Source organism: Leucopleurus acutus (assembly GCF_964270905.1).
Source record: "Leucopleurus acutus genome assembly, chromosome: 8".
NCBI classification, from domain to species: Eukaryota; Metazoa; Chordata; class Mammalia; order Artiodactyla; family Delphinidae; genus Leucopleurus; species Leucopleurus acutus.
In genome coordinates this window covers 97,697,358-97,725,263 of record NC_139151.1, presented here as the reverse complement: position 1 = coordinate 97,725,263, position 27,906 = coordinate 97,697,358, and the positions used below count along the sequence as shown (strand labels likewise).

The following is a 27,906-nucleotide window of genomic DNA, read 5'->3' as shown; positions in this document are numbered from 1 at the left end:
GAGAGTATCTGGGGACCAAAGGACGAGTCACGTGCCCGTGAAACTCGACCTAGGGGGAGGGTTAGGGAAGGGAGCCCCCGCCCCTACCTCGGGGTGCAGCCCCGGCCGGTTGTAAGTACAACTGTTCACTCCGTCGATCCACTTCGACCTAGCCTCATTTCGCGGATTGGTGGCGCCCGCCGGGTTCCCGTTCCCCGACTTCTTCCGATGGGACCGAGGCGGTGAGAACACCAGGCTGTCCGGCAGAATCTCCGAGGCCGCCCAGACCCGGCGCGCAGAGAAACCCCGAGCGCCGCTGCGGTTCCGAGCTGGGCCCACCGGACGCCGGACGCCGAAATTGTGCACGCGCCGCTCCCCGACCGGTCGGCGGCTACAGGAGGCGCGTTTGCCCCGGATCAGAGGTGAGCAGCGGGTGCGGCTGGGGTCCGGGTCCCGGGCTGAACGTTCTCTGAGAGTCACCCGGCTGGCTCCCACCGACACTTCCAGGCTCCCCAGGAAAGACCCGTTACCTGAGCCCGTGGGTCCCGCCTCTCCAAGCGCGTCCCTCCTTCCCCTTTGGTCTGGCCCCTCGGTGCCCTCTCTTGTTGCACTGCCTCCGTTTAGAGAAACACTCTTGTCGGAGTTCGAACGGACCTGCGGCAACTCCTAAATGCAAAGCCCCATTTCACAGATGAGAGTACTGAGGCCCTCCGGCGAAGGCATTCGTGCTTTGCTCCGCTCCCTCGCGCCCTTTCTCTCTTGCCCTTCCTGTCCCTCTCCTCCCTGCTTTTCTCGGTCTCACCGGCCTCTCTACGCCCCCGCGCCGCCCTCGCCCAGTCTTCTCCCGCGGCGCCGGCCGTGGCCTAGGCGGAGGGGGTGGGGGTGGGTGCTCGGGCTCCTTCTCTCTCCGGTAAACCCACCCTCCCGCCAGCCCTTCCGCCGCCACTGCTCTTATAAAGTCAGCGGCCGTCGGACTTCCTGCGGGTGCCCGAGCCCCCTCCCCGGGCGGGAGAGGGCGGGCATGTTCCCCGGCTCGCAGCTGGGTGCCCGTGTGAATGGGTGGCGCCGGCGGCGCTGGAGGGCCTGCCTGGGTCTCCTTCCACGTGGCAGCTGTCGGCTTAGAGCGAGAGACTGTAGGGACTTGGGTCGCCTAGTGCGGAAAGGGGGAGGGCTTGCTGAAGCCCGGCCCCAGAGAAGAGGAGTGGTCTTATAGGGGCAACAGGAAGAGGGGAGGGTGTCCTTGAGCTAACATCAGACTTCCCCTTCCTCCCCCTGCTTGCTTCTGGGGGTCCTTCCTGGAGCCGGAGGCCGGATACTGGCCAGCGGTTGCTTCAGAGCGCGCCCTGACCCTTGCTGACCTTTGGGGACTTGGGGAAGTGCGGGATTGGTCCCCGGGAGCCGGGCTCTGCGTGCCTTGGCCAGGGTGGAAGAGCCCGGCAGCGCGCCAAGAAGCTGTTGCGCACAGACAGGACCTTCCTTGTCTCTGATAGCGACACGGCGGGAGCCCAAAGCCTCGTGCGCCCCTGGCGCTGCCAGTGCGCCCAGAGCCAGCTCGGCGGCACCCGCTGGGAAGCCCAGGGCTCTATGGGGCCTCCGTGAAGGCCCCCTTGCGGGCTGGCTCGAGGGGTCTCGGGAGCCATCATGATACAGGATGCTTCTCTCGGTCCTCTGGGCCCTTCGCTCAGTGCTCTGCTCCTGGGCAGGCTCGCGACCAGTATGGCCCCCACGCTGGAGGAGGCGTACCGGAGGCGCTGGTGGATGGCGTGCACAGCCGTGCTGGAGAACCTCTTCTTTTCCGCGGTTCTCCTGGGCTGGAGCTCCCTGCTGATCATGCTCAAGAACGAGGGCTTCTATTCCAGCATGTGTTCAGGTATGCCCGAGAAGGGGCCGGTGGGGCTCGGGAGGGGCAGCAGAGGGGGAAGGTGGTCGCCGGCAAAGGAGACAGAAAGCCGGGCTGCTCAAGACCGAGCGCTCCGCAGGGGACTGGGCGGCCCCACTTCTTGACCTCTTCAAACTTCCTCTAGAGAATGACCCACTCTACCTCATTCTTCGAATCCAGTTTTCACTGAACGCCAGGTGTCCTGCGGGCGTCCAGATCCTGGGACTGATCCCTTTGCAGCCTCAGGTCTCGAGCAAGGTGGCGACTCCCAGAAGTGCAGCAGCTACTAGCTGGGTGAGGGATTTCTTTCTATTGTAAGGCTGAGTGAGGCAAAGGAGAGCCTGCAATCTGGATTTGATTGTAAAGGGAGGGGGAGGCAGTGTGCTTCTCCTTTTCCAGGCCACTTGAGCCCCCAGGTCTTCAAGGAACCATTTGTACAAAGTTAATGGCCTCATTTCCTCCAGGCCCCCACTTGTGGACGGTCCCTGTTTTCCACTTTGGTCACCTTGGCTTTGAATCAGGGGCTGTGGATGCAGGAGTGAGAATTCTAACAATCCTTGGGAGCAGTAACCACATCCCTGCCGTCTTCAGGTGCCTGGAGGCAAGGAGTCGCCCTTCTAGTGTCTGGGACTTGAGGCTCTCGTGATCTGATAGGTATCTTTCTTTTCTGGGAAGGAGAGAGCTGTGCGGACAAGCTCAGCCTAAGGAGCTCGAGGGATGTGGAGTTTGGCCCCCCCCCCCATCCTCTTCCTCCAACCTCCTTGCTGTGGAACAGGCTTTGGAGGAAGGCCAGCTTGGGTTAGAATCCCAGCTTCCAGCACTTTTAGCAGCTGGGTGACATTGGCGAGTTCCCTAAAACATTGAGCTTCAGTCGCCCGGCCTGCAAAATGGGAAGAAGAGGAAGTTATCTGTGCTGAGTGTCAACAGCGCTTGATCCATGTTAGGGTCATCCCTGGCTTCTGCTGGCTTCTCCGAGCTTCTCCCAACTCCTCAACTCCACTCCCTGCAGGCGTCTGCCTTGGCTGTGGGAGAAAACCGTTGCCTTGGGGGGTGGAGCTGGGGTGCTCTTGATCTCTGGGCAGCACCCACTCTGCTCCAGCCCCCCGCCAACCTTATCTGTAAGGAAGCAGCAGGTGGCCCCAAGGGTGCAAGGATGCACATGCATCTCCTGGCCCCAGTGACAGGGCGCTGCGGAGCCTGAGGAGGTGGAGATTAGACTTGGCAGCTGGCCAGGCGAGGCAGGTTGGGTCAGGAGGAGCTGGCTTGGGGCAAAATGCTGGGTGCCCCAGGGTGGCTGAGAGAACCAAACAGAGGGGTGTGGGATCCCTTTGCCAATAGAGGCCAGGAGTCCAGGTCCCCTCTGCGTTGTTTACCCTGGAGGCTGGAGAGGCCTGCCCTGTGCTGCCTGCTGCTGCCCATCCAGCGGCTTCTTCCTGCCTTCTCCACCTGTTGTTTTTTTTTGCGGTACGCGGGCCTCTCACTGTTGTGGCCTCTCCCGTTGCGGAGCACAGGCTCCGGACGCGCAGGCTCAGCGGCCATGGCTCACGGGCCCAGCCGCTCCGCGGCATGTGGGATCCTCCCCAGACCAGGGCATGAACCCGTGTCCCCTGCATTGGCAGGCGGACTCTCAACCACTGCGCCACCAGGGCAGCCCCACCTGTTTTTTTAATCAACTTTATTGAAGATTAATTTACATCACACATTTTGATGAGGTTTGACAAATTTACACACCTCAGGAACCGTCACCACAGTCAATATTTAGAATATTTCCATCATCCCCAAAGCTCCTTCCCTTTTGCTGCCCACCCTTCCACCTTTTTAAAAATATGGATAAGAGCTAGATTAAGATATAAGTCACATATGTTACAATTCACCCATTTAAAGTATACAAGTTAATGGGTTTTAGTTTATTCAGAGTTGTACCACCATCACCACAACCAATTTTAGGACATTTTCTCTACCCCAAAAAGCCACCCTGGACCCACTAGCAGTACCTCTCCCCCAACCTGTTCTTTTACCCTCAAGCACTAGGCAACCAATCCTCTACTTTCTGTTACAGGTTTGCCCATGACAAAAATAGATTTGCCTATTCTGAACATTTCATATAAATGGCATCTTATAATAGGTGATCTTTTATAACTGACTTTTTGTCACTTAGCATGATGTTTTAAAGGTTCATTCATGTTGGCAAACGTATCAAGCCTTGGTTCCTTTCCAAGTCCTTTGCTACCACATTTTATTTATCCACTCAACAGTTGATAGACATGTGGGTTGTTTCCACTTTTTGGCTATTATGAGTAATGCTCCTGTGAACACTCATGTTCAAGTTCTGTGTGGACATATGCTTTCCTTCCATATGGAATTGCTGGGCCAGAGGGTAAGTCTATGTTTAACATTTTGAGGAGCTGCTAGACTGTTTTCCAAAGTGGCTGGGCCATTTTACATTCCCACCAGCAGTGTAGGTAGGAAGTTTCCAGTTTCTCCACAGTCTAGACAACACTTTTTATTGTTTATCTTTTTTATTACGGCCCTTCTCGTGGATATAAAGTGTTATATTTTTGTGGCTTTGATTTGCATTTCCCTAGTGGCTAATGATGGTGAGCAGATTTTTCATGTATTTATTGGCCATTGGTATTTCTTCCTTGGAGAAATATCTATTCAGATCCTTTGCCCTTTTTTTTTTTTTTTTTTTTTTTGCGGTACGCGGGCCTCTCACTGTTGTGGCCACTCCCGTTGCGGAGCACAGGCTCCGAACGCGCAGGCCCAGCGGCCATGGCTCAAGGGCCCAGCCGCTCCGCGGCATGTGGGATCTTCCCAGACCGGTGCACGAACCCGTGTCCCCTGCATCGGCAGGCGGACTCTCAACCACTGCGCCACCAGGGAAGCCTCCTTCGCGCATTTTTAAATTGGGTTATTTTTATTATTGAGTTGTAAGAGTTCTTTGTATTGTAGATACGAGTCCCTTATCAGATATAGTTTTTGCAAAATTTTTCTCCCACCGTGGGTTGTCTTTTCATATTCTTCATGGTGTCCTTTGGAGCACAAAAGTTTCTTTCTTTTTTTGGATTATTTTTTAAAAATTGAAGTATAGTTGATTTACAATGTTGTGTTGGTTTCTGGTGTGCAGCAAAGTGATTCATATATATATATGTATATATATATGTATACACACATATATGTACATATTATTTTCCATATTCTTTTCCATTATGGTTCATTGCAGGATATTGAATATAGTACCCTGTGCTATACAGTAGGTCCTTGTTGTTTATCTGTTTTATCTATAGTAGTTTGTATCTGCTAATCTTAAACTCCTAATTTATCCCTCCCCTCCTTTACCCTTTGGTAACCGTAAGTTTGTTTTCTAGGTCTGGAGCATAAAAGTTTTTAATACTGATGAAGTCCAAGCTGTCTTTTCTTTTGCCGTTTGTGTTTTGGTGTCATGTTTAAGAAACCGTTGCCTAATCTAAGGTCACAAACATTTACGCCTGTGTTTTCTCCTAAGAGTTTTAAGGTTTAAGCTCTTATATTTAAACCTTTGATCCATTTGGAGTTCATTTTTGTATGACCAGGGATTGAACCTGTGCCCCCTACAATGGAAGCGTGGCATCTTAACTGCTGGACCACCAGGGAAGTCCCAAGTTCATTACTGAGGTGCTCATTAGTGTCGCCTTTGGGGTTCCCTGGCCACACCCTCTGTCTTCTCAGGTTTCTGCTCTCCCTCTTTTGAGGTACACCCTGGGGTAGATGGTTGACCCACCTGTTGGGGCATCACAGCTAAAGAGGACTCTTACTCAGAAGTAGGCAGGGGCAATTCAGCTCCTCACACACAACTGCATATCCAGCATAAGTGCCAAAATAATAAAACAGTAGCTAAAGTTCATCAAGCATTGACTATTTGCTAGTTAGATCTTTAGTCCTCACAACAACTCTTTATAGAAGGGAAAGCTGAAGCTCAGAGACGCTAAGTAATTTCCCCAAGGTCACACAGCTAATAAATAAGGAGCCGAGTGAGTATTCAGCCCCAGAACCTTTCTCCGAGGCCTTAGGATTAAGAGTTCCCCTGGGGGAGCCCCGTCACAGAGAAGACAAGTAGCCAGAGCCCAGTTCTGCGGGTGTTGTGGTGAATGTGGCCATGTCAGCTGCAGGAGAATGAATGATGAGGCAAGGGTGGGGGATGGTGAGGAAGGGCTCAGAGACCTGGGATCATTTTGTGAGTACTGTGTGTGTGCAGCAGTCCTTAGAGCCCACCTTTTACATGGCTGCAGTCACTATCCCCATTTCACAGGTGGGAAAGCAGAACCTCTGAGTTTCAGCAGCACAGCTAGTGGAGCCAGAATTTGGACACGAAGAATGCTTAACCATGATCCTCTCTCCCGTGTTTCCTAGACCTAGTCATTTGCAGTTCACCTTCATGATTTTACCATTTCTGTGTGCCATAGGTACTATTATTACTTAATACTTCCTTTTAAATCAATCCACTTTTTAAAAAATAAAAAGCCTCATTTTAAAGTGTAATATTCTTGGGACTTCCCTGGCGGTCCAGTGGTTAGGACTCTGCGCTTCCACTGCAGGGGGTGAGGGTTCATTCCCTAGTCGGGGAACTAAGATCCTGAAAGCTGTGCGGCGTGGCCAAAAAATAATTAACTAATTAATTAAATTAAATTAAACTAAAGATCCTGTTTAAAAAAAAATGTGTAATACTCTTGGAACCTTGAGTTTGATGTTACTCAGACACACATACACACATACATCATACGTATATATTTCTAATACATATATGTATATGTGTGTCTGATACACATTCAAATAACTAATAACTATGAAACATCAAAAACCATTACCTGTACAGTTGACCCTTGAACACGGGTTTGAACTGCTTAGGATTTTTTCCAACAGTAAATAGTACAGGACTACACGGTCCGTGGCTGGTTGAATCTGCAGCTGCAGAAACGCAGATACGGAGGGACCCCACAAAGGGAGGGCTGACTAAATTACAGGCGGATTTTCCAAAGCACGGGGGAAGGGTTGAGGCCCCTAACCCCCTGAGGTTCAAGGGTCATCTGTACCTCTAAACCCATCTTGAGTGCGCACATGCTGTGCGTACCACACTTTGAGAAACGCTATTTTCTCCCGCTTCTAAGCCCACCTCTATCACTAACTTACTGCGTATGTTTTCCCTGTTGCACCCCATGCTTCACCTGTCTATAAAATGGGAGAGGTTAGATGTCAGAGACCTCTCCTGTTGTAATGGACATGGACAGAGGTCTTTGCATGCTGGCTTGGCTTCCCTCTTGGTTCAGAAGTCTGGCTTCATCTATAAAAAGGTACAAATGAACTTATTTACAAAACAGAAATAGAGTCACAGATGTAGAAAACAAACTTATGGTTACCAAGGGGGAAAGGGAGGGGGAGGGATAAATCGGGAAATTTGGATTGACATATACACACTACTATATATAAAATAGATAACTAATAAGGACTAATGTGACATTGTAAATCAACTATACTCCAATAAAAAATTTTTTTTAAATGCAAAAGAAAACAGAAGTAGCAAGAGCTATTGATATTAACTGTTTCTTTCAATTTAGGGGGAGAAAAGGAAATAGACTCTAAAAAAATAAACAAGGGAAGAAATATGAAAAAGTAAATACAATAAAAGTAATTAAAAACAGTTGTAATAATTTTTCAAAACATATTTAATCCAACATATCAAAACATTATTATTTCAACATAATATTAAAAACATGATTAATATTAAAAAATAAAATAGGTAACTAATAAGGACCTACTGTATAACACAGGGAACTCTACTCAATACTCTGTAATGACCTATATGGGAAAAGAATCTAAAAAACAGTGGATATATGTATATGTATAACTGATTCACTTTGCTGTACAGCAAAAACTAACACAACATTGTAAACCAACTATACTCCAATAAAAATTAATAAAAAATAAAAAGTACAGGGCTTCCCTGGTGGCGCAGTGGTTGAGAGTCCGCCTGCCGATGCAGGGGACACGGGTTCGTGCCCCGGTCCGGGAAGATCCCACATGCCGCGGAGCGGCTGGGCCCGTGAGCCATGGCCGCTGAGCCTGCGCATCTGGAGCCTGTGCTCCGCAACGGGAGAGGCCACAACAGTGAGAGGCCCGTGTACCGCAAAAAAAAAAAAAAAGTACATTGCAAAAAAAAAAGAAGTCTGGCTTTATCCAACCACTCAGAGTCATCAGGCCTTAGGAACTAGCTCTTATTAGTCAAACTCACAAGAGGCTGATCAATTTAAACCAGAGAAGTGAATGCATTAATTGACCTTGGGTTATTCGCCATACACTAGGCTGGAGTTCTCCACCAATAGAAGAACACATTTCCTCGCCAGCACTAGCGCAGGCTTTGAAAACTTACAGAGCTGCCCTGTTCAGGATAGAGGGGCCCATTGGGGGAACGGGGAAGTGTTGGCTTTGGAGAGGGTCTTGAGTGTGAATCTAGGCCTGCCTGTAAGAAGTTGTGTAACTGACGTACCTTGCTTCCTGGAGCTTCATCATCTATAAAATGGGGATCATTACACTCACTTCGTAGGGTTGTGAAGATTAAATGATATACTATATGGAAAAGCGTGGCACAAAGTAGGTATTAATTAGTTGAGGGCTAGTGAGGGAAAGTGTTATTTGATTGTGAAAGACTGAGGAGCAGGGACCGTGTCTAATTCAGGGGCTGCAAACTCAGATGCCAACAGGGGCCGGGCAGTTAATAACAATTGGGTGGTAATGTCCAATATGAGAATACAGTCAGTAATAGTACATCTGGTGGGTAACTAGACTTACTGTCGTGATCATTTTGTAATGTATACAAACATCAAATTACTATGTTGTACACATGAAACTAATATATTGCGTGTCAAATATACTTCAATAGAAAACCTAATAATAATAGGGCCAATCAGGGCAGATAGAAGATGGCAGATGTCTGAGAGCTCATGAAGAGGTGAGGACGTGGGTGACTTAGAGAGGGCAAGCCCTGGTGGAAAGGAGTGGTCTCTCCTCGGCTCCAGCGATGGCCAGATCTTCTGACTTACTAAAGAGAAGCCAGACTTCTGGATTTTTGGGTGATAACTCCTGATTTTAAACTGGCACCCAATTAAAATTTGCAAGCCAAGCAAAATATGGGTGGGGTTCATTGCTGGTCACCTGTTTGTAGCCTCTGGTCTAAATTAGCATTGTGCTTCTTCCTGCTTTACCCAGTGTCCCGACACAGTGCCTGTCGTACAGTAGATGTCGCTTAAGTGTATGTAGATTGAATGAACAGGTGCAGACAAACCTGGTGGAGAAATGAACAGTGACGATGAAGATCACTAAATTGGGGGGGGCTAGCCTGAACTCCAGAGGCTGTGTGCTTTAAACCCCTAACCCCTTCTTTCAGGTACCTGAGCACCCCATTGCCCAAGGGGCTTTCTCCTCTGGTTGGCCAGCACTCATGCTTTGAAAAGAATTCATTCTCTTCTTCCTTATGTCAGCTTTCTGCCGTCTGCATGCCCTTTGGATACCTGAAGTCAGGGGTCGCTGTCACCACGGAGGGCAGATACTTCCCCTTCCCAGCATTCAGCACTATCACATCTTCCTGTTTTGTTCTCTTCATAGCACCTGTGACTCTTTATATCCGTGTCCATTTGTTTCCTTGTTTATTATCTAATACAAGCCCCAGGAGAGCTGAGAGCTTCCTGTCTTACTCACCGTGAGTTCCCCGGCACCTAGAGAAGAGGCTCACCACACCGTGGCTCCCCCAGGGGGCCATCATCTACCCCTTCATCAGCTGTTTCAGGACACCCTCTCTGGGCCAGGACCCTTCTCCAACTGAATCTCCTAAGGAGGCTGGGTTAGGCATTCTCTGCCCCTTTTTACAGGCAAGGGGCCTGAACCTCAAAGAGAGGAAGTTACTTGTCCAAGGTTGCACAGCTAGTAGGGATGGCGGTGGGAATTCAGACCCTGGTCTGTCCACCTTCCAGGTGCACCCTGCCTTTGCCCTTGGCAGTGATGCCTAAGTAACAAGTAGGAGGCAGGGGAGCCGCCACCTCGTGACTCACTGAGCATTGGGTGAGATGAAACCCGCCTCCTTCCCATGCCACCAGCCTTTTTCATTAACTTGACGCAACTCCAAGTTGGCCTTTTACCTGGAGGACGTGTCCTCTCGGAGGGGGACTTGCAGAGGAGCACCGGAGGGCAGTGCCGTGGTCCTAATTCTGCGCCTCAGTTTCATTACCTGGAGAGTGGGGACACTTTATTAGCTGACTCCTGGGGCTGTCGTGAGTTAGTACAGTGACCGCTGAGAACATGCCTAGAACACAGTTAAATGCTCAACAAACAGTAGCTCTTATTTTATCAGAACGTCATGTATGGGGAAGCGTCCTCTAAGTTTTAAGGGAATTCTTGTTACATCATTTGAGCATCACCCACTGATGTTGTCCTGGATTCGAGGGTGCTTCCTATCGGATCCTATTGGGTGGATCCTATTGGAGATCCTCAACCCCTTAAGCTTGGACACTGAGTGAATATTTCAGTTTGGTAAATACTTCGATGTCCGTGATTCCATGTGAGCTAGTTGAGGCCTCAGGTTGGGGATATGACTCCCCCTGGGTCAGATACTGATGGCTGCCGCTTATGGAGCCCCTTCCCCACCAGAGGAGGCATAATTCCAGTCACCTAGTTAGCAGCCAAGCAGAGGCATGCGACTTGAGTGCAGGACCCCCGATCCCAGGCCTCTGTCCTGTGCCCAGCTCTCCCGCCGTCACGTGCTGCCTTTCCCTTCCGCTCCTCAGCTGTGAACGCCACCAACACCAGCCAGGATGAGCAGCACCAGTGGCTGAGCTGTAACCAGCAGGAAGAGATGCTCAACCTGGGCTTCACCATCGGCTCCTTCGTGCTCAGTGCCACCACCCTGCCGCTGGGGATCCTCATGGACCGCTTTGGGCCCCGACCCATGCGGCTGATTGGCAGGTGAGGTGGCTGGGCTGTGGGGAACTGGAAGGGGCTTTGGGAAGCTGCAGGACAGGACTGGTGCGGCAGGGGGAGGGGAGGCACAGAGTGTTCAGCCCCTCCCCCTTCCCCTGCATCTCCACAGCGCCTGCTTCGCTGCATCCTGCACCCTCATGGCCCTGGCCTCTTGGGACACCAAAGGTGAGATGTCTGGCCTCTCGTGTCCCCACAGGAAAAGAATGGGTGGGATGAAGGTGGGTGTTACCCCAGCTCCTGCCTTTAGCCTCCCACAGCTCCCCAGTGCCTCATTCATCCCTCTCCGCTTCCCAGTTCTGTCTCCGTTGATATTCCTGGCCCTGTCCCTGAATGGTTTTGGTGGCATCTGCCTAACATTCTCTTCACTCACAGTGAGTATGACAGGTCCCGACTCGGCGGCAGGTCACCCAGGAGTGAGTGAGGGTGAGGGTGGGAGAAGGGCCTGTGGACGCAGATCAAATGCACGTGTGTCTGTGTGTGTGTGTGTGTGTGTCCCAAGCCCATACATCTGTTGAACTCTGTCCTGGGGCCACAGCACAGAAAGAACTGACAACTTCTTCACCTTTCTGGAACTTATATTCAGAAATTGGGGGAACAGACAACCCTAAAAACAAGTAAACTAATAAATGATATCCCTAGTCGTCAGTGCTGGAAAGAATAAAACTGGGTAATGCGAAAGTAAGGGCGGTGGGCAGCTTGAGACAGTGGGCGTGTGTTTGCCACGTGTATATGTGGTGCTGTCCATGGGTAGGTAGCTGTATTTGTGAGTGTGTTAGGTTGAGCCATATGATACTGCCGACACTTGACTGTGCTTGACCTACAGAAAGGGCTTTTTCACTGGGCTTGACCTCTTACATGTGTTACTCTAAGTGTATATGCGAGTGAGTGTGCAGAAGGGTTAAAGGCTTCAGCGTGTGTGGTGGGAGGAGGGGTTCCTGGCCGGCCAGCCTCGGGCTGTTTATCTCAGAGGAGGGCCGCCTGACCGCCAAACTGGGTGTTTTTTGGCTGAATTTCACCTCGCCCAGCAACTGCCTTTAATTCCAGCCCAGGACATTTCACAACTTTCTAAGGAAGTGGATCGCTTCATCCCCGCCTCCCTCCGCAGCCCCTTCTCCACGCTGCGCACCCTGGCTCAAGGCCCTAAAGCCTTTCTCTCCCCTGCCCTCCGGGGCCTAACCTTGAACCCTGCCCTGGGGCCTAGGGGGCTCTCCGCCCGCAGCCCGCCCCCTGCTCCGCCACCGTAATCTCCAACCAATGACAGGACCCGGCTCCGGTCCCGCCCCCGGCTCCTGTGCCGCCCCCGGGCCTAGGTGCTCGCGGGCCAGGACAGATCGAGCCGCGACGGCCAGCGCCCTGCCGGTCCAGCCAGGCCGGCCTGGGCAGTGCTGGGCGGAGACAGCGCTCTCGGACCCTGGCGGGGGGTAGTGAGGGGCGCCAAGGCCCCCGCCGCTCCCCCGGCCCTAGCGCTTCTCCATGGCGTCCTTGCAGCCCGCCTCGCACAGACAGGGTGCCAGGGGGTCAGGGCGGCCGCAGCTGTTTTTCATAGCCGCTTCGAGGTTGATGGGTCAGTTCTCTGTGTTTATTCGCCTTCCCCTCCAGAGCTATTTGAGATCCCCTTCTGGAGCCCCGTTCTTCCCTCTGTGGAGAGGGTTTTAGCTTTGCATGGCATCTAAGATGCTTCCAGCCGTGGGATCTGTGGACTGGGGGGAGGAGGGAGAGGTGGGAGCACACAAAGGGCTGGGTGACTTTGCTTTCCCCTCCCCTGAGGGCCCGGCTCAGGCCAGTGAGTAGAACACATGGTCAGTTCTCTACTGGTAGGAATTCTGGGTCTGCCCTGTGGGTCAGAGCCTCCTCTTCTGGACACCTGGCCTGGCCCTGTTTCCCCCCTACTCCCACCCTCACCTCCCTGGTCATCCTGTTACTTGTCCTGGCTCAGTAGAAACCATGGACTGGGGGCCTCTGGGGCCACCGAGAAGGTTAAGGGGCACCATCCTGTTACAGAGCCAGCCATGGTCACAGCCTTGGGTTCTGGGATAGAACTCCGATGGCCAGGACAGGGGAGAAAGTCAGTAATGTGCTCTGTGAGCTTGAGTACGTTCCTTTCCCGCTCCAGGCCTCAGCGTTCTCATCTGTCAAAGGAGTTGCTGTAGGTTAGTGTTTCTTAAACACCTAACCCATGGGTTATTAAGAGGCGAGTCATGATTAAGGGGTTTCATAAATAAGTAACTTGGGGGCTTCCCTGGTGGCGCAGTGGTTGAGAGTCCGCCTGCCGATGCAGGGGACACGGGTTCGTGCCCCGGTCCGGGAAGATCCCACATGCCGCGGAGCGGCTGGGCCCGTGAGCCATGGCCGCTGAGTCTGCGCGTCCAGAGCCTGTGCTCCGCAACGGGAGAGGCCGCAGCAGTGAGAGGCCCTCATACCGCAAAAAAAAAAAAGTAACTTGGGAAACCATGGGGTTAAACAGAACTTCTCTTTGTGAGCACTTCTTTGTGTGGGAGGGGAGCACAGCCCAGTTTCCGACCCTGATTTTGCCTTAGAACTTTTCTGTTGCGACTCTGGGGCTGGTGTTCCTGGAGCTCACGTTGAGGACTACTGGGCTAGAAGCTTCCAAGCTTGCTCGGGCAGAGAAAGGGGAGCCCTGGGCAGGTGTCAGGGTCTCCCTGCTCACTGACACTGCTCTCCTCTCTCAGTTGCCCAACATGTTTGGGAACCTGCGCTCCACTTTCATGGCCCTCATGATCGGCTCCTATGCCTCTTCTGCCATCACGTACCCGGGAATCAAGGTACGGAGCTGCCTGGGGAGTGGGCAGCTGGTGGGCAGTGAGGTCGCTTGGCCTTCCTTCTGCCTTGACGCAAGACCTGGGTGGGGCTGGGCGCATAGGATATCTGGTGACCTACTTCCTGCCGGGCGGAGGTCAGTTCCCACCACGGCAGGGCAAAGCACTGCAGCATCATGGGAAGAGCCCAGGTGCTGCTGTGGACCAGTGGGTCTGACTTCTCTGCTGCTCTGTCCAGGCCTTCATCCTCGCTCCTGGGCCAGTGCTTTCTCAGCTGATCTCCCTGCCTCCAAGCTTTTCCCTCTCTAAGCTGCCATTCACGTGACTTCCAGAATGACCTTAGTTGGAGGACTAGCTCATCCACCCACTCTGCTTCGCCTACAGAATCAGGTCCAACCCCTTCACATGCCTTCAAGGCCCTCGCCTCTTTGGCCTCAGCCCACCTTTCAGGCCATATCTCCTTCCCCAGCCCTGAAGAAGCTGGATGACTTGGGTCCAAGGTCACCAAGCTAGTTCAGGCCTGGCCAGCTCCTAGACAGGTCAGCCTGGTGCACCTAGAGCCGGAAGGCCTGAGTTCTAGCTCTGGGCAAGTTTGGGGCCTCTTTCCTCCCTCTGATATCAAAGTACCCTTCCAGCTGGGCCGCACCATGCCCCTCAGATTCTGCCTTGGGCAGTTAATTTATTGGTTTAGAAGGCACTCGCTCAGCATCCGTCGCCAGAGGAGGTGGAGAGCACACTGATGGGGGTGACCAACAATTGTTCAGGTAGGAGCAGGCCTGGAGCTGGGGGTCCCCGTTCCCTTGACTAAGGCAGTGGGATTTGAGGAACCAGATCTTGGCGGGTGTGGCCCTTTGAAGTTCTGTCCTGCTCCCGGGGAAGAAAGAGCCCCAAAGCCTGCGGCCCAGGAGGAGCAGTTTTCCCAGGCAGCACTGGAGCTTGGAGCCTGGGTGGAGGGGAGACAGCAGCCATCCCAGGCAGAGGGTGGCAGGCAGGACATTTCTACATACCTGGCTTCCTCTCTAGAGCAGTTGCAACGTTGGCACAGAATCCCAATCGATAGAGAACCTGCTTGTCCCGGGGTTGGGAGGCTGTGGGCAGAGTGCTTGCACACGCCCCTCCCCTTTCAGTTGTCACACCTGTGCAAGGTGAGATAAGGCTTCTCAGACTGGGTTTGTCTTTCCCCCAGGGAGGGTGCCCAGAAGGGGCAGGAAAAACACGGTTAGGCGCTTTCATCGTCCTCTCTCGTACATAAAATGAAATGACTTTCATGTGAAAACAAACGTGTATGGAGTCAAAGGCAACACTGGTGTGTCTTTTTAAGATAATAATTGAGATTTCAAAGACATTTTGAGCTTGTGGCCGTCCCCTTCGGCACCGTGTGCGAACTATTTCACACCTCTTGAGGGGGGCTGGGGTGAGAAAGGAAGAGGATGGTGGGGCTTCTAGATCCAACTCTTAACTTCTGGTCTTGGTTTCTTTGTCTGCAAATTGGGTACAAGGAATGGGGTAGAAGAGACCTTCTCTAAGGTCTCTGGGGCCTGGATTCTACCTCCAGCTGGAGGACGCGGGCCTGGGGCTGGGCACCCTCCTCCATGGCCCGTCCCCTCCCCCGACAGCTGATCTATGATGCCGGCGTGTCCTTCATGACCATCATGTTTACCTGGTCAAGCCTGGCCTGCCTCATCTTTCTGAACTGTGCCTTCAACTGGCCGAGTGAAGCCTTTCCCTCGCCGGAGGAAGTCAACTACAAGTGAGTGACCGGGGTGTGTGGGGTGGGAGCGTGACTGCCCCGCTGCAGATCTGGAGGCTGGGGTGTGGTGGTGTGATGGACAGAAGCAGCTGTGGACTCAGAGCAACCAAGATTTGCCGATCATCTGAGCTTTCCAAGTTCCGCTTTCTCATCTGAACCGTGGGCCTGATCCCACCCACCTGCAGGTGTTCTGAGTAGATCAGGCATAAAGCAGGCGGCCAACATGTGGGGACTGTCTTCTTCTGTCCAGGTTTGGAGGATGGGATCAGAGTAGGAGGGACCGTTGCAATAGTGCCATGTGCTACGGGGACCCAGAAAGGGGGGGAACAGAGGAACGAAATCCCACCCTTTGTGGGGCAACCTGAATGCCAACTTTACCTACCCCCCCAGTCAGTTCCCCAGGGGGCTGGAGTGATGCCCCACAACCAGGCACCTAGGGTGCCAGTCAAATAGCTGATACTGATGAAGCATCTCCTGTGGGCCAGGCACTGTGCCCAGCGCTCATTCTCAGTCAGCTCTGTGACGTGGGTTGTGTTATTAACTCCATTCATAGCAAAGGCACAGGGAACAAAGTGACCTTCCTAAGGTCGTACCACTGAAGGGGGGAGGGGGGAATCTAAGGCTGGAATCAGAACTCCAGAGTCTGAGTTCTTTTTTTTTTTAATTTATTGAAGCATAGTTGATTTATAATGTTGTGTTAGTTTCAGGTGTACAGCAAAGTGATTCATATATATATATATAGGTACACTTTTTCAGATTCTTTTCCCTTATAGGTTATTATAAATATTGAGTAGAGCTCCCCGTATTACACAGTGGGTCCTTGTTGGTTATCTATTTCGTATATAGTAGTGTGTATATGTTAATCCTGACCTCCTAGTTTATCCCTCCCTCTGCCTCCCCACCCCGGAGTTTGGGTTCTCAATGCTGCCTCCGTGGCGCTACAGCCCGAGTGGAAAACGGCGCATCCATCCTTCACTCAGCGTGTGCTGAGCTGGGCCCTGGGCCGGGCTCTGAGACACACAGACACAAGCCCTGCCCTTGGGAGCTTGTCAGTGGGCCCGTCAGTGCTGGTTAAAGGGGGACTTGGCACCCCCTAGAGGCAGGCTGTTGAAGAGGGGCTCTGTGTGGCTGCTTCCCACGTGCTGTGGCCTGGCTACTGGCAGGGAGAAGATCAAGCTCAGAGGGCTGGCCCTGGATCACAAGGTGACAGGTGACCGCTTCTACACCTATGTGACCACCGTGGGCCAGCGGCTGAGCCAGAAGGCCCCCAGCCTGGAGGAGGGGGCAGACATCTTCATCTCGTCCCAGGACGTTCGTGACATCTCAGAAAAGTCTGCTGAGAGTGAGTGTCTGGTCAAGGTGCCGGCCGTGGGGGACGGAGAGGGTGGGTCCTCGTGCGTAGCGAGCTCATGCCCAGGTGCTCATCCTCTCCTCTTCAGTTCTCACCACACCCCCTCATAGAGGTGGGCCTGCTCCCTGTTTCTAGAATGGGGGCAAATCAAAGTCCCAGGGAACTCTGGGAAGCTCAGATTGAGGGGTACTCTGCGGGATTTCTGGGATGAGGGAGGGGCAGCTTCCAGAATGAGGCAGGGTGTCCAGGCCTGTGGGAGGGCTGGTTTCCTCAGGGCTCCCTGCAACCTTCAAGTCTCTTGCATCAGATACTGCAGGTGAGCCAGTCTCCAGTCTGGGTCCTCTGACACCTGGTTGCTTGGCGCCTCCTGCTGGCTAGAGGAGGAGCTGCACCTGCCTTCAGCCTGGGCCACTTTGCAAGGTGACAGCTCTGTGACTAGTGGAAGGACGATGGGCCTGGGCGTCAGGAGATGGGGGTTTGAGTCCTGCTTCCCAATTGCAGGCCATGTGGCTTGGGTAGATCACTTAACCCTGCTCTCACTTTCCCTGTCTCTTTTTTTTTTTTTTGCGGTACGCGGGCCTCTCACTGTTGTGGCCTCTCCCGTTGCGGAGCACAGGCTCCGGAAGCACAGGCTCAGCGGCCATGGCTCACGGGCCCAGCCGCTCCGCGGCATGTGGGATCTTCCCGGACCGGGGCACGAACCCGTGTGCCCTGCATCGGCAGGCGGACCCTCAACCACTGCGCCACCAGGGAAGCCCCCTTCCCTGTCTCTTAAACTAGCAGTAAGAACACCCACCTCACAGGGAAGTTAGTTGTGAGGATTGAATGAAGACAGGGACGTGGAAGCTCTTTGCAAACTGAAAATGCTGTGAAGTTATGAGTCTGATCCCCACTGCCGATCCTCCCATGGCAGAGTTGTTAACAGGCGTGAGCTGAGTCCATCCCACCTGCATCCCACCTTCCAGCCCCATGAGCTCGGGCAAGTCATTGAGCGTTCTGAGCTGCAGTCTCCCCGTCTGTAGAATGTGCTGAAGATAGGGTTGTTGTACAATTTGATTACATGGGATAATACCTGTCAAGTGTGCAACACACAGCAAGTGCTTAATAAGTAGTAGGTCGAGTTATTATTACCACGCCGAGCCTACGGTACACACCTGGAGGTCCCCTGAAAATGTTCTAGTGAGGGAATTCCCTGGTGGTCCCATGGTTAGGACTCCACACTTTCACTGCTGAGGGCCCGGGTTCGATTCCTGGCTGGGGAACTAAGGTCCCACAAGCCATGCAGCGTGGCCAAAAAAGAAAAGAAAATGCTCTAGTGAGATAGTGATAGAGCTGGGCAAGAACTCGGAGGCCAGTAAAGCTGAACCCTCGTTTTTGAAGAAACTGATCCCTCGCCGAAGTCATCGCGTCAGAGCCTCTGCTAGAACCGCACCCGCTGGGACACGCAGAGGCCAGTGGAAGGTCTGGGGCTCAGGGGCACCTCCTGCTGTCTCCCCAGAGTCTGTGCCCTTGCGCAAGAGCCTCTGCTCCCCCATCTTCCTGTGGAGCCTCCTCACCATGGGCATGACCCAGCTGCGAATCATCTTCTACATGGCCGCGATGAACAAGATGCTGGAGTACATCGTGACTGGCGGCCAGGAGCATGGTGAGGTGCAGCCGAGCCCCCCGGGGGCTGGAGGGCAGGGGGTCACCCTGGCTGAGCTCCTCTCACCTGGCTTTCCCCCCTCCACCCCCAACAGAGACGGACGACCTGAAACAAAGGGTGACGGAGACAGGTAGGGGGACAAAAGCTCGGGTCCTTGCCCACACCCACCCCGCCACTGCCTGCTGTCGGGGGAGCCTGGACCCACCCTTGTCACCCTGGGCGTTTGGGGGATCTAAGAATTTGGGGGTGAAAAGAAGGTGATTTTGTCATTTTCTCTCCTCTGCTGGGCGTGGGTGACAGTGCCCACTAGGCTGCTGGCATCTGTCATGTCAGCTCCTGACCCCACTTCTCTTCCTGCCCTGCCCAGTTGAGTTCTACTCGTCCATCTTTGGGGCCATGCAGCTGTCGTGCCTTCTCACCTGCCCTCTCATTGGCTACATCATGGACTGGCGGATCAAGGACTGCGTGGACACCCCCACTGCTAGGTGACCTGCCCAGGGGTGGTGACAGCTTTGTGCTTTCACGTCCAGCATCTTATTTCATTCTCCCAAGAGCCCTGGGAGAGAAGGGGTACATCCCCATTTTACAGATGAGGAAACTGACACTGAGAGGGGACTTGGCTGGCTTGATAATAAGTATAGCTGACGCCAAATGCTGACTGTGCACTAGGCACTGGCATTGTCCTGTTGAGTCCTGCACCAGCTCCCGGAGGTAGGTACCTACATTATTATCCTCGTTTCACAGGTGAGGAGCTGAGATACAGAGAGGTTGACTAACTTACCCAAGATCACACAGCATTTAGTAGTAGGTTCCAGAAACTTTGTTATAAAGAGTACGCTCTAAAGCCTTCTTACGGTTAGAAAGAGATAGAGTTGGTGTATTAGACATCTATTGCTGTATAACAAATCACCCCCAAACTTGGCATCTTTAAACAACAAACATTTATTATGTCATTAGTTTCTGAGAGTCAGGACTCTGGGGATGACTTAGCTGCGTGGTTTTGTCTCAGAGTCTGTCTGAGTCTGTTCAGACTGGTGTAACAAAATACCACCGACAGGGTAGCTTATAATCAATGGAAATTTATTTCTCACAGTTCTGGAGGCTGGAAGTCTGAGATCGGGGTGCCAGCATGGTCAGGAGAGGGTCCTCTTCTGGGTGTAAGCCTTCTCGTTGTGTCCTCACATAGAAGGACCTCGGGAGCTCTGTGGGGCCTCTTTATAAGGGCACAAGTCAAATCCCCGAGGCCCTACCTCTACCTCTATTTTTGTTGTTGTTGTTTTCTTTTGGCCCTGCTGCGCGGCTTGTGGGATCTTAGTTCCCTGACCAGGGATCGAACCCGGGCCCCCTGCAGTGGAAGCTTGGAGTCTTAACCACTGGACCGCCAGGGAATTCCTGGCCCTACCTCTTAATACCATCACATGGGCATTAGGATTTCAACATAACAATTTGTGGAGGACACAAACATTCAGACCATAGCAGGGTCTCTCATACAGTTGTGGTCAAGCTGTTGGCCAGGGCCGCAGTCATCTAAAGTATTGACGGGTTGGACAGTCACTCCTAAGCTTACTCGTGTGCCCATTGGAGGAGGTTCGGTTCCTCCCCACCTGGGCCTCTCTGTAGTCTGCTCATGACACGGCAGCTGGCTGGCCCCAGAGCAAGACAGCTGAGGGAGGGACATCAGGACAGAAGCAACAAGGTCTTTCATGACGTCATCTCAGAAGTGACATACACGAGTGACGTTGTCTTCTATAGGCACACAGAGTAACTCTGGAACCTTGTGGAAGGGGACTGTACCAGGGTGTGAATGCAGGATGCGGGGATCATCGGGGCCACTGGTGGGCTGGAGACCACCAGTGGGTCTTTTTCTCCCCACCACATTTTATTTATTTATTTATCTTTGGCTGCGTTGGGTCTTCGTTGCTGCGCGCGGGCTTTCTCTAGTTGCGGAGAGCGGGGGCTACTCTTCGTCATGGTGCACGGGCTTCTCATTGCGGTGGCTTCTCTTGTTGCGGAGCACGGGCTCTAGGCGCGCGGGCTTCAGCAGTTGCAGCATGTGGGCTCAATAGTTGTGGCTCGTGGGCTCTAGAGCGCAGGCTCAGTAGTTATGGTGCATGGGCTTAGTTGCTCCACAGCATGTGGGATCCTCCCGGACCAGGGCTCGAACCCGTGTCCCCTGCATTGGCGGGCAGATTCTTAACCACTGCGCCACCAGGGAAGTCCCACACCACTGGGTCTCGCACGAAGGGCTTCTGACTGCTTGTGTTCTTTTTGTGTTGATCCAAACGGTCCTGTTTGTCCTGAGAGGATGGGAGAGGGAGACTAGGAGAGAAGTCACTAAGGATGCGGCTTCCCTCCCCACCAGTGGTACCCTGGCCCTGGTACCCAGCCTTCCTCCTCTACGCTCTGTTCTGACAGCCATGGTCCATCAGCAGGGCCCTTCTCTCGGACCAGTGGGGTGGCCTGTCTTCATCTGTCTCAGCCTGCTGGCCTCTCCTTTGGGCCAGACTCAGAGCCCTTGATTATGCTACAGGGAGGGGCTTGCTGGGCAGTCAGGGGCCAAGCGGCTGTCCCTAGAGTGTCATCTACTTTTGTCTAGGCTGGTGGGCAGGGACACTTTTGTTGGGGGGCTTCTGATGAGAAATGGTGTGAGAGCTCCCCATTCTCCACCTTCCTTCCCATCCTCGATTCTCAGACTTCAATGTACTTATGAAATAGGAGATCGTTTTCCAAATGCAGATTCCAGGGCCCACCACCCGAGATTCTGATGTTTGGGGCAAGGCCCTGGAATCTGCATTTTAAAGAAAACCTCCAGATGATGCTGGGGGAGCCAGGCTTTGAGAAACACAGGGCTGGAGGAATGACTCTCTCCCTTTTCTGCTACCCTGAAAGGGGAGGGACCAGGCTGAGAACCCAGGGGGTGGGGAGGGCTGCCAAGGAGGTCGGGGCAGCGGCCGGTGACGGCCTGTTCTCCTCAGGGACGGCGTTGTTCTCCTCAGGGACGGCGTGGCCACCAAGTCCGTCAGACCACGCTACCGCAAGATCCAAAAGCTCACCAATGCCATCAACGCCTTCACTCTGACCAACCTTCTGCTCGTGGGTTTCGGCATCACGTGCCTCATCGACAGCTTACACCTCCAGGTACCGACTTCCACCCTCCCCGCTCTCCCCGCCCTGCAGAGTGCTGCCCCAGGCATGCTTCACCCGGCAGGTGCTTTGCAGGTGCTTTCCAGGAAGCAGGGCTCCCGTCCCTTCCACCCTCCCCACTCTCCCCGCCCTGCAGAGTGCCGCCCCAGGCATGCTTCACCCGGCAGGTGCTTTGCAGGTGCTTTCCAGGAAGCGGGGCTCCCGTCCTCTTGGTCTGTTTTCTGGGCCGTCCAGGAAGTGTTTGTAGGAGGTCGGGTTGGGAGGGGCAGGCGCGTGCAGGCTCCTCACTGTCACCGCCTCCCTCCTGTGTCCACGCAGCTCTCAGCTCTCCCCGCTCTCTTTTTGGTTTCAGTTTTTGACCTTTGTCCTGCACACCATGGTCCGAGGCTTCTACCACTCGGCCTGTGGAGGCCTCTACGCGGCAGTGTGAGTCAGCTGGGCTCCCGGGCTCCCCTGAGCGCGCCCTTCCGCAGCCTCCCCGGGCTGCTGCTGTGTCGGGGCTGGTGAGGCTCTGGAGGCTGCCTGGCTCGCTGCCCTCGCCCCAGCTTCCTAGTGGCAGGGAGCTCCCTTCCTCAAAGGCAGCCCGCCCCACTGTGGGATAACCCCACTGTCAGAACATCTTCCCTTAGGGGCAACTGAGGTCCTTGGCTGCATGGCACTTCGGTCCTCTGTCTGCTCTCGGGAGCGGCCCCTGGAGTGGCCTCTCTCCCCGTGCCAGCCCTGTCGGAACCTCCAGACAGCAGTCTCGCTTGCCTCCTGACTTCCCTGCTTCATGTCAAACAACCCCCTTCCCTGCCCCACCCCCCTGGCCCTGTTCCCTGTCCCCTTTTCCTCCTGGTTTCCACGGCTGAGGGTCTCCCCAGTGTGTGATGGAGTAAAAGAGCGGTGACAAAACTGTAACTGTCCTGGAGCGCTTATGACTCCATCATGGGCGTGGCGTGAGATGCTGACCCCACGCCCTCATTCAGACCTCAGAGGGCAGCCCCAGCCGGACCTTGGAGTCGTCCTTGCTTCCACGCCCTCATTCCTCACAGCCCACATCCAGTCCACCAGCGAGCCTGCCCGCTCCACATTCCACAGCCTCCAAACCCAGCCCTTCCGAGCATCTCCAGCGGTGCCACCCCCTGGCTTGGATTATTGCTGCTGCCGCTGTCTCCTGACCGTCCCTGCGTCCGCCCTTGCTTTCCCTCCGTATTTTTAACACAGGAGCTGGAGACACCTGTTAGGACATAAGTCTCTTCACGTCACTCCACAACTGCCCGTCTTATCTCACGTAGAGAAGAAGCCAAAGGCTTCATTATGGCTTAAAAGGCCCTACAGGGTCCGCCCCCCCCCCGCCCCCGGCCAGGGACCTCTTCCTTCACCTCCCCACCTCGCTCACCTGCTTTTCCCACATGGCTGCCTCATGCCACAGAAACCCTATGTGTGTTCCCTCGTCAGGGCCCTTGGACTTGCTGTCCCGTCTTCCTGGCACGTGCTTCCTCCAGATATCCACAAGGCTCCCAGCCGTCTCACCTTCTCCAGGCCTTTCTCCAGCTGTCCTTGTCTCAGTGGCCTCTGCGGGCCATCCTGTCTACAGTCGCAACCCCCTAGATACCCTCACCCCCCTCTCTCTGCTGAACTTCTCTCCATAGCACTTACCACTTTCTAACACACTGTGCGTTTTTGTTTTGTTTTGTTTTGTTTTTTTGGCCACACCCGGCATGTGGGATCTTAGTTCAGATCAGGGATCGAACCCGTGCCCCCTGCAGTTGAAGCACAGAGCCCTAACCACTGGACCGCCAGGGAAGTCCCAACGGTGCATTTCTCTTGCTTGCTGTGTGACGACCACCTGCGTGCCGCCCCCCAACCCCCACCCGTCGCCAGAATGCCACCTGCATATCTGTTAGGTTCATTGCCGTATCTCCATCCACCTAGAACAGTGCCTGGCGTCACAGGAGCTCAATAAATATGTGTTCAAAGAATAAACAAACAGCCCAGTGAGGTTAGTGCTATCCCTGTTTTTAGGGAAGAAAGTGAGGCTCAGAGAGGTTGAGTAACTTGCTGTTATCACACAGACAGTAGGTGTCAGAACCCAGCTCAGTAGCCGTGAAGTCACAGCCTACACCCTCGAGGCCAGGGCACGTGCAGAGAACCTGAACTCTTAAGCTCTGCCCTGCCTGGCTAACAAAGAATGATATCTAGGGAGGGACGGGACAAAGGGTGGGGCTGGAGAGGGCCACGCCCCTCACGATGCGCCCTCCCTCCTCTCATTGACAGGTACCCGTCCAACCACTTCGGGACACTGACGGGCCTGCAGTCCCTCATCAGTGCTGTGTTTGCCCTGCTCCAGCAGCCGCTTTTCATGGCCATGGTGGGACCCTTGAAAGGAGAGCCCTTCTGGGTGAGAAGTCGGGGTGGGGGGGTGGCATGGGGGCAACAGGATCCCCCTTCCTGGGTACACCCAAGGAGTTGAGGATGGGGGCTCTTGTATGTAATGGGATCCCTCGCTCTTATCTCAGCCAGGAGGCACCTTGGAGGTCTCTAATCAGGGGGCCCCCAAGCTGGCTGTCCATCACACCCGCCCACAGATTCCCCAGCCTACTGAATCAGCATCTCTCGACCTGGGCCCAGGCAGCTCCCAGGTGATTTGTACAGTGACCCAGTCCTGATCCAGTCCAGTTCCACCCGATGCAGGGATCTTCTCTCCAGAGCCCCTAGAAAGGGGTTCCTCCAGACCCTCTTAGTCAAACGCCCGCGGCGATGGGGTGCCGGTCCCGTACAAGGAGGCAGCTGTGGGTCTTGTTGGAAAGGCTTTTCTTTACATCCAACTGACCTCACCTCCCTAAAGCTGATATCTGCCTCGAGGGCCCACCCACTCCCCACAATGATCCCGCCACAATGATGACGAAATGACAGCTGCCACCTCCCAAGTGCTCACCCGGTGCCAAGCGCACCATGTGTTTTGTACTGCACGTTGCCACAATGGCCCAGAGAAGGAGGTGCGTCGAATTAGGGTGACTTGCCACACCGTGAGTAATGCAGGGTGGGATGTGCGCTGCATCCGGGCCCACAGGAGGTGGGCTCGGACCCAGGCCTTCTATCCCAGGATGCACCCCAGTGCTGTTAACCGCCTGGGAGCACCACTCCCAATGGGATCCCATTGCCAACGCCCTCAAAGGTCGAGGTTCCCAGCCCAGGCTGCCCAGACGGCACCAGATCATTTGGGCACCAGCATTAGCTGGGGTTCAAACCAGGCTCTGACCCTTTATAAGGCCGCCGAACATTCAGTGAGACGCTGGTGGAGAGTGAGTGCACACAGCGAGTACTGGCTCTGTCTGTCATTCTGGCCCAGAACCTGGACTAAAAATGGCTGCCTTCTCCTCCCTGTGGGAGGCTAAGGAGGATCCCTGAGGGTCATGAGGGTGAACAGGTACCCACTTGACCCGCTTTTCTCTCTCTCTCTTTGCCCTAAAGGTGAATCTGGGCCTCCTGCTGTTCTCACTGCTGGGATTCCTGCTACCTTGCTACCTCTTCTACTATCGCACCCGGCTCCAGAGGGAGTACATCACCCACTGGGAGGGCCCCCTGAAGGTGCTTGGCAGCCCCGAGGTGACTGCCTAGGCCTCTGAGGGGCCTGGGTGACAGGCAGTCAAGGCCTGAGCCAAAGGGAATGCCTCGTGGCTTTTCTACTTGTAACCTCCGCACAGAGCCAGGCGCCGGGGACCTATAAATACCAGGAGAAGTTCTATTTTTGTAGGGACTTGATAAAAAGGAAAAAAAAATCCCCAGAGCAGTGCTCCGTTGACTGAAGATGTCCCCCGTGCTAGGATCAGACCTTCTTGCTCCTGGGATTGGAGGAGACCAGGGTGCAGCCCTGCCCTTTCTCTGGGCCTAGGGGTCTGCCTGCTGCTGCCTCCTGGGGGCTTGTGGGATCAGTGAACAGGTGACCCCTAAGATCTCAGCCGTGCAGTGTCCAGAGTGTGCAGGCATGTGTGTGTGCATGTGGGTATGAAAATCCCTGCCCTCAGAGGAGAGGGGCCTGAGGTGCTGGCTGTGTCCTGAATGCTGCCGCGTGGGCGGTAAGCCCCTTCCCGAGGCTGGAGGGGGGGTTCCCTCCCTGCTGCTGCTGCTTGCAGATCTTAGAGGAAATAAAAAGGGAAGTGAGAGGCTGGCTGGTGTGTACCTGCCTGTGTCTTGGGGGAAGGGGGTGTCTTCCCACACCCCATCCCTCGTCCTCAGCCAGGCTCAGCTGGGCGTTAAGTAGGACACCGGAAGTGCCGGTCTGTCCACCTGTGGCTGTCTGGCTCACCTCCCTGTTCTCAACCATACCCTGCCCTTAGTGTCTGGAGGGAGTCCAGATCCTGCCCTCTGCTCCTGCCCGCCACTTCTCAGGGTTTGGGGTACATCCGGGAGGTTGGCCTTTCTCCCTACAGGGGATAAGGGCAGGATGCTTTGGAGAGAATGCTAAGGAATGCCTCTCAAACTTTCCTATCCAGGGATCCCTGGAGGGAGGTCTGTCACAAGTAACATTCTTTGTAGTGTTTTATCATAAAACTTCATGCAAATTTTGAGCTTCATTTTATGCTATATTCATATTTACTTTTAGCAATAAAGTGAGGCTTTAAAATTACCTGCATCAAGGGAAGACACTGTCTTTGAGGACAAGGGACCTTCCAGGAAGCTATACCTTATTTCTCCCACTCCTACATCTCTTTCTGTCCTGGGACATAAACCTTAAAGTCACAGAATGGAGGGATGGGGCAGGGAGGGACCACTAACATTTGTTGAGGATCTGCCTGTCCTAGCTACACAGGTATCTCATTTCATCCTAACTGTAGAAGTCGGTGTCTTCGGGTTGTTTCATAGATTGAGGAAAGCTCAGACAGATTAAGGCGTGAGACCCAAGGGCACACAGCTGGTAGGTAGGTGGTGGAGCTGAGCTTGGAACCTGGGCATTCTAACCGCTGAGTCCTAACCACAGGTCTGCCAAGGCAATCAGCGGCAGAAAGGAGGTCCCAAGATTCTGAGCTCAACTTTCTGCTGCCCTCTCAGGGCTGAGAGTAACCACAAAAGCCTTATCTTCCCCCCGCCACCACACACACACCAAAAAAACCCTTGGAGAACCCCCAAATTTTAGCCCTGGAAGACAGTATTACAAATAAGCCCTCCCTTTGTCTTCAGCTGTCTTTAGGAGTTGATAAAACAGACTGACCCACCCATTTTATAGATGACCAGAGGGGTCTGGACACTTGACAAAGTTGCACAGCAGATACCTGGCTGCTCTGAGCCCAGACTCCTGGCTTGCAACACTGTGCCCTTTTCGCAAAATAGAAACCAGAACTGGACAGCAGCCACCAACGGGTTGGACGGGCTCCCAGAGGCCTTACCCTGGTCTCACTACACTCTCTGTCCCAGACCTTGAGTTTCCCTACAGTCTGTTGGAAGTTGATCACAAGCGATGAACAGAAGTGGGGCGGGCGGAGGAAGCAAGGCGTGTGCGTCGGGTGCTCGGTGTGCCCAGCAGGCGGCGCTGCGTGGCTGCGGCTGGGACGGGGTGGGAGGGTGGGAGCCGGCGGCGAGCCAGGAAGGGAACCTCGACACCCCTCCACATACACCCCTTACCCACTAGTCTGCCCTTTCCTGGGTCTCGATCTCCAGACCCCTACCCTGGCTTGCTCTGCCCTCCTTCGCCGAACATCCTTTCAAGCGTTATCCCCTGCCCCACTGACCCTCGAGGCCGAAGGAGGGGGTCTCGACTCTGCCCCTGCCCAGCTGGGGCGTGGGACCGGGTGGGAGACGCAGGCAGAGATCTCGGCCTCCTGGGGGAGGGGTGTCTCCTCCCTCCCCGTTCCCGGGGTGGGGAGCTTGGGGAGGGGGCTGGGCAGGGGCGGAAGCGAGCTGCAGCCGTGTTTGCCGCGGCGCTGCCGAGTGGAACAGATGGCTGGGGAGGGGAGAGGGTACGTGGCGGGGAGGAGGAGGGGTGCGGGGGCCGCAGGATGAGGAACGAGGAATTTCGACGCCCCGAGTCTCCCAGGAGAAGCCCCCCTCCCCATCTCTTCCCAGAAGGAGGGGCGGGCAAGCGCCTGCCTTTTTTCCCAGAGAGCCCCGGCCTCTGGCCTGCGGCAGACCCCGCCGTCCCCCTGGGTCGCGCCCCTCACCCCCTAGACTCCCGGCGCGGACCAAGCCGGCGGGGTCCAGACCGCAGGGAGCAGCCCGGCTCGCAAGGATTAATGGGGCCACACTCCGAGGGGCGAGGGGGCGGCGGGAAGCGGGCTCCCGAGCCGGGAGCGAGTTCAGGGATCGTAAATAGCTGAGGGAAAACGTGTTAATTGGAACTTTATGCAGATGAGCTGGGACGCGCGGCTGGGGAGGGCCGATGGAGGGAGAAGAAGGTCT

General features: G+C 54.4%; 1 protein-coding gene across 3 annotated transcripts; it reads left to right on the top strand.

Annotated features, from left to right (window-relative positions):
• SLC43A1 (solute carrier family 43 member 1) lies at window positions 1-26,067 on the top strand. Of its 3 annotated transcripts, XM_082845498.1 has the most exons (15): window positions 1-401; window positions 1,683-1,849; window positions 10,669-10,846; window positions 10,971-11,026; window positions 11,156-11,232; window positions 13,552-13,644; window positions 15,255-15,388; window positions 16,552-16,730; window positions 18,238-18,384; window positions 18,479-18,514; window positions 18,752-18,869; window positions 21,381-21,522; window positions 21,881-21,954; window positions 23,788-23,911; window positions 24,985-26,065. In XM_082845498.1, exons 2-15 carry the CDS (start codon window positions 1,696-1,698, stop codon window positions 25,129-25,131), a joined length of 1,659 nt encoding a protein of 552 aa, XP_082701624.1. In that variant the 5' UTR covers window positions 1-401; window positions 1,683-1,695; the 3' UTR covers window positions 25,132-26,065. The 3 variants fall into 3 exon arrangements, with proteins under 3 accessions (XP_082701624.1, XP_082701622.1, XP_082701623.1); XM_082845496.1 differs by lacking the exon at window positions 1-401 and having other exon boundaries at window positions 1,474-1,849; window positions 24,985-26,066; XM_082845497.1 differs by lacking the exons at window positions 1-401; window positions 21,881-21,954 and having other exon boundaries at window positions 1,474-1,849; window positions 24,985-26,067.
• The last annotated feature ends 1,839 nt before the right edge of the window (window positions 26,068-27,906 follow it).